Genomic DNA, 6,307 nt, shown 5'->3' on the forward strand with positions numbered 1-6,307 from the left:
CGCTCATTTCATGTAGAAAACAAGTCAAACCAACATGAGGGAGTTTCAGTGTTGAGCTGCACCGACCTCCAAAGTCCAGAGAAAACCCAACAAACCTCAGTTTACTTTAAAATGTTTTTATTCTACTATTCATTTTATTTGTTTGTTTTTTTTTTGTTTTGTTTTTTTACATTATTTACAACGTCTTTATATCTTTTTTTTAATTTCAAATAAATATAGATATTTATTTTGAAGTGAAATAAAAGCAGCTGATTAGTGGAGAGAAAAAAATACAATCATGATGGAAGAAATAAACCAAAAAGTGTCCGTGCACGCGGGTGTCAACGCGCACCTGAAGGCGCGGAGCTTTGATTAGCAGAAGGACAATAAAACTGTTTATTTGTGGAAAACAACAACAAAAGAAGAGCTGCGGCGTGAAGCGCGTGTCTGGTGGGTGAGGTGTGAAGAGGGGTTGTTAGGAAGCCGAGAAAATCACACTCAGGTGTATTCTTCTTCTTCTTCTTCTTCTTCTAAAGCGGTGGGGGGGGGGGGCGCGGGGCTCACACCCGGCTGTAGGAGCCGCGCGCCGGTGTGTGTTCAGGCCGCGGATCAGGACGTGATAAGTGGATTTAAAGTCTGCAGACACAAGTCAATACACATCAGTTTTCTTCTCCTTCTCACCAGCCTGCTGCTGGAGAGACATAATAATAATAACAATAATAATAATAATAATAATAATAATAATAATAATAATAATAATAATAATAATAATAACAATAATAATAATAATAATAATAATAAAAGACAAAAGTTAAAGAATAATAACGGGCAGTCGTCTGATAATTATGGAGACGTGTTTAGAGGAAATGTAGGTTTTATTGTAAAAACTTGAAAAAATAAATATTTTTAAAAAGCAGTTTAATTTACAGCAAAGTAAAAAATTAAAGAATAGCATTTCCTCCTGTCACTGCTGTCATTATTGTTATTAATATTAGCTAATGTCAAATAGTAAAATAAGTGATAAAAACAGGAAAATAATGTGTACAATGTGGACAATATTTTCCTGGATTTCTTCAAGATTTTCCATTGGCTTGTTTTTACATTTAGTTTCTTCTTCTTTTATCTGAGAAAAAACATTTTCATATTTAATTTCTTCTTTATTTGAGGGAAAAAAATTACTTTTGATTTCTTCTTTTATTTTAGAAAAATAATTTTACATTTAGTTTCTTCTTTATTCGAGGAAAAAAAATTACATTTAATTTCTTCTATTTTTATTTTAGAGAAAGCTAAACTTTATATATTTTTTTCTGTTCAGTGTTTAGTAGGATATACATACATACATATTCTCTTAGGAGAATAAAAAAATTCTCTTTTATGACATATCATATATATATATATATATATATATATATATATATATATATATATATATATATATATATATATATATATATATATATATATATATATATTCTCCTAAGATAATATGTGAGAAAGGGAGAAATGATGTGATTTGAAGTGACACTTAGAAAAGACATCCGTCTCTGTTTACATCAGTAAACCTGTTAGAACAGATATTTTAGATGCTTTAAATGACAGAAATAAAACAGAGAACTGGTCCCGGACTCTCCGGGTCCTTTCTGTCCTGCAGGCGGTTCGGAACCAAATGTGGAGGCTGTTCGCAGGGAATCTCTCCGAACGACCTGGTCCGGAGGGCCCGCAGCAAAGTGTTCCACCTGAACTGCTTCACGTGCATGATGTGCAACAAGCAGCTGTCCACCGGAGAGGAGCTCTACATCATAGATGAGAACAAATTCGTCTGCAAGGACGATTATCTGAGCAACAGCAGTGTGAAAGACACCAACCTGCTGTCAGGTAGGCGTTTCTCACGTGCCTCATCATCATCATCATCATCATCATCATCATTATTATTATTATTATTATTATTATTATTATTATTATTATTATTATTATTATTATTATTATTATTATTATTATTCATGTCTCTTCCTGCCTGTTGTCCAGCTTGTCCTTATTAGTGACGCTGAGCAGAAACCAGCAGATAAATGTCCTCAGCGTCAGTCTGGAACATTAAAACTTTCATGTAAACATGTAAACATGTAAACATCAATTCATTGGATGAATATTGTTGACATAAACCCTTGAGTCTGTGGGACTTGACGTGTCCATGCGTCTCCTGTGCGCAGTGACCGCGTGCAGCGACCCCAGCCTGTCTCCGGACTCCCAGGACCAGCTGCAGGACGACGTGGTCCTGAAGGACACGGAGATCGCCGCCCTGTCCGACAAGGAGACGGTGAACAACGAGAACGACGACCAGAACCTGGGGGGCAAGCGGCGCGGCCCCCGGACCACCATCAAGGCCAAGCAGCTGGAGACGCTGAAGGCGGCGTTCGCTGCGACCCCGAAGCCCACCAGACACATCCGGGAGCAGCTGGCGCAGGAGACCGGCCTCAACATGCGGGTCATCCAGGTGAAGGAGAGGCTCTCTGAGCAGAGGAGGAGGAGAAGGAGGAGGAGGAGGAGGAGGAGGAGGAGGAGATCCACGCCAGCTCAAATTATCCAAAATATTGTGTAAATAGCATTTATGGGCGCGCGCCTCCTGTGTCTGATGCTCTTCAGTAAAAGGTGGGATGGAGCGGGCCTCACCCCGGCATCCCGCGCCTCGCGCCCACCCCACCTCTCGCACCCGTCACCCCCCGTCCTGCTGGAGGAGCCCCCCCTCTTTAAACGGTGTGGTCACATTGAATTTATTAAAGCAAAGATTGGGACAGAAGAGCTTCATTGGAAAACGGGTCATTTATATGGGTATTTTTTTATTCTTGGCGCGCGCCACGGGGCTAAGTCGCCAACTGGCGCCGGCTGCTGGGAGCGCTGGGAGCGCTGGGAGTCCTGGCACAGCGCAGCCATCACGTTTTGCGACCACGTTTAGTCCTGCTGAGAGCTTCAGCAGCCAAGTGGAAACACACTAGTCTGCTCTCAGTCCCCACGCAGCCTCCCCCCTAAATATGGATCCTCATCAATATTATTAATATTATTATTATTATTATTAGTAGTAGTAGTAGTAGTAGTAGTAGTAGTAGTAGTAGTATAATTCTTTCTTTCTGAACATCTTTTGATAAATCAGATCATTTTCCTGCAGATTTATCCAGAAATGTTTTGCTGAAGGTAAAGAGAAATTTATCTGCAGGTGATAAATGTGTAGAAAAGGCTTATCTAATGTGTGTGTGTGTGTGTGTGTGTGTGTAGGGGGGTGTAATTAACGGAAGCTGGTCTAAAGATTAGGAAATGATAACCTCAGTAATATATTGGTAACAACCCTCCTATTAAGTATTAATTGGAGATGTGAGGCGCGTGCTGGTGTCGCCTTCAGACGGACTAAATGGAGGGTTAAAGGATCATTAGGAGGTTACATGGGAGTCTCTCTTGTAACCAGCCCCCCCCTGACACCGCGCAGACTTGCGGATGTGGGCGTCTCGTGCCACACAAAGAGCGCGTGCATCTGAAGGCCGAGGCGGAGGAGGTGACCACTCTCCTTCTCCTGGTTTTATCTCCTCCAGTCAAATCCACTCCTCTTCGCGCTCACAATGCTGACATGCATCCTGCAGCATGTTGTGCACGCGCCTGCAGGTCTAATGTTTGTCCGCGCGCTTCCAGGTCTGGTTCCAGAACCGACGGTCCAAAGAGAGGCGCATGAAGCAGCTGAGCGCGCTGGGCGCGCGGAGGCACGCCTTCTTCCGCAGCCCGCGGCGGATGAGGACGCTGGTGGACCGGCTGGAGCCCGGGGAGCTCATCCCGAACGGGCCCTTCTCCTACTACGGAGGTGGGTCTGCTCCTCTGGTTTCACCTCCTCGTGTGTCGAAAGTTAGGATGAAAATGATATGAAATGTAAAAATATTTGCCTTTGGTAAAATAACATTATTAAACATTTCATTTATGATTATTCACAAGTTTCCACGTTTTACGACCCAAAGCGGCGCGCGCACGGAGCACTTTTTATTTAGAATTTATCATGTTCATTTATAAACCTGCTTCAGATCCAGTTTAGTTTTTTAATTTATTTTATAAATGTAAATTATCTCAGCGTCTTCATTTAATATAAATATTCTCGGCTATGCTTTATTACTGAGGAAATCTTACTTATGAATGTAAAAAGCAGGATAATTATAGCAGCTAATATTTTACAGAATATTTATATTAAATCATATGAGATATTTATATTTCTGGTGAGGAGTGTCACGTATGCCCACGTGCACGCAGCTGGAAGCAGCTTTAACTGGAGGTGCTTCTATGAAAGGGTGGAACAGCATCTGCATGTGTTTCCCTCCTCCTCGGTGGGACTGGAGATAAATGTGGGAAATACCTGCTGCTGTCTGGAGGTACAGATGATGTAGCAGAACGATGCCAGTAAAACCAGTGAAAGATTTTCTGCTCCAGTTTGGCTCTTCGGGACTCAAACATTTTATTTGGGTCAGTTGCTTCGATAAGAACTGCAGTGTTTCTGAAACTGCTCAGATCATTTCATTTCTTCTTTCTGCTGAAGAAAAAAAAATCATCTAATAAAATTGTGCTGGACTAAAAAAAAAGCCGGTCTCAGAAGGTAGAGCCGCTGATGGAATGGCCCCCATTTTAATTAATTTTGTGACCACATTGTTCTCCCCACCCAATTGCAGTTTTGATTTAAGTGTAACGTGCTCTGTGACTAATGTAGCAGGGCGAGAGGGGCCCTCATCCGCTCCCTCTAATACAAATCAAGCTCTGTATATTCAATGAATTCCTCAACATGCCTGGAATTATTCCACTGTTCCCAGTCGGAGCGGACGCTCATTTCTTCTTCTTCTGTTGGATCTGCAGATTATCAGAGCGAGTACTACGGTCCTGGAGGGAATTATGACTTTTTCCCTCAGGGGCCTCCATCGTCGCAGGCCCAGACCCCAGTGGATCTCCCCTTTGTGCCCTCCTCCGGCCCCACAGGAACTCCCCTTGGAGGTATGGACCACCCCCTGCCGGGCCACCACCCCTCCAGTGAGGTGCAGCGCTTCTCTGATATCATGTCCCACCACCCAGGGGACTCCCCCAGCCCAGAGCCAGGCATCCCCGGGCCCTTGCACAGCATCTCCTCCGAGGTGTTCGGCCCCAGCCCCCCCTTTACCTCACTGTCGCTGAACGGCAGCGGATACAACAACCACCTGTCCCACCAAGCGTCAGAGATGAACGAGGGCACCGTGTGGTAGCTTCCTGACGGAGCGGACTGTACTGGCCGGAGGAACGGCGAGGTTTGGTGGCGTCGGGGACGGGGGCCCGGGACAGGGAGCAGGAAGTCAACAGGGTCAGGACGACACTAACATATTTATTTATTTATTTTTTTATTGCTGAATTTGATCATTTTGCTTTTTTCCTGCCTCTGTGGCAGAAAAACCAGAATTATTCTTTTCAGTGTTATTGTTGTTGTGTGTGTGTGTGTGTGTGTGTGTGTGTGTGTGTGTGTGTGTGTGTGTGTGTGTGTGTTTGTGTGGGAGTGTGTATTCTCATGGCTTATTTCCACCTCACACCCACATCACATCCATAAGTCGGACTTTAAAAAAGTGGAAAAAAGGGGGAGAGGAGAGACTGAACCTGGTCTTCCCTGCTGGTTCCTGCTGGTGGCCCAACGCAGCCGCCAAACCCGCCAAGGCGTCCTGAAACCCCCGCAGTACGTCCCCAACATGAACACATCCCTACTGTCAGAGACTCCAATAGCTTTACAGAGAGAATAAAGAGGCTGAGCATTGGCAGAGCCCCCCCCCCCCCCCTACACCCCCCGTTGCTCCACAAGCCCCTCAGACCTCTTGGCCTATCGAGGCTCTGCCATACTGACACTTAACCTTTTTCACACAATGTTCCTGTCGGCCAGAGGACGGGACGCTTCTAATCTCCACGTGGACTGCTTGTTTTTGGTTCCAGAAGTTCCAGCGAACCTGAGGAAGGCTGCCTTCAAAAGGCGACGCGGTGAAACCCTCTGCGGATTGCAAACCCTTTATTCAAAATGGAAATGAACTTGAAACGTTGAAATGAAGTCTACCTTCTAAAAATCTTCTACCGGGGTTCTGGGACTTAAAACAGTCAACTGTTTACGTAAACATATTTAATTCAGGAGTCCAGAAATCTCGAACGAAAACCTGTTTTAGAACCTCTTGATCCAGAAGAAAATGTTCCAAGCAACCAACCAAACTTTTGTATTGATTTCCTTTATATTGTATGGAGATAAAGAACACATTTGCTGGGGTTGTGGTTCACTGTGCTAGTTTGTACAAGATGTTGTTTACAGAAA

At 44.0% G+C, this 6,307-nt stretch overlaps 1 protein-coding gene across 1 annotated transcript in view; it reads left to right on the plus strand.

Annotated features, from left to right (window-relative positions):
- The window catches only part of lhx1a (LIM homeobox 1a), a gene marked incomplete at both ends in the record, with an annotated part of 5,506 nt that extends 275 nt beyond the window's left edge, over window positions 1-5,231 (plus strand). The window contains 4 exons of the mRNA XM_079246260.1: window positions 1,631-1,854; window positions 2,187-2,470; window positions 3,655-3,820; window positions 4,852-5,231. Of these exons, the coding sequence (XP_079102386.1) occupies window positions 1,631-1,854; window positions 2,187-2,470; window positions 3,655-3,820; window positions 4,852-5,231 (1,054 nt within the window). The remainder of the gene's footprint in view (window positions 1-1,630; window positions 1,855-2,186; window positions 2,471-3,654; window positions 3,821-4,851) is intronic.
- Window positions 5,232-6,307: the final 1,076 nt, after the last annotated feature.

Source organism: Telmatherina bonti (genome assembly GCF_933228915.1).
Source record: "Telmatherina bonti genome assembly, chromosome: 9".
Classification (NCBI taxonomy): Eukaryota; Metazoa; Chordata; class Actinopteri; order Atheriniformes; family Telmatherinidae; genus Telmatherina; species Telmatherina bonti.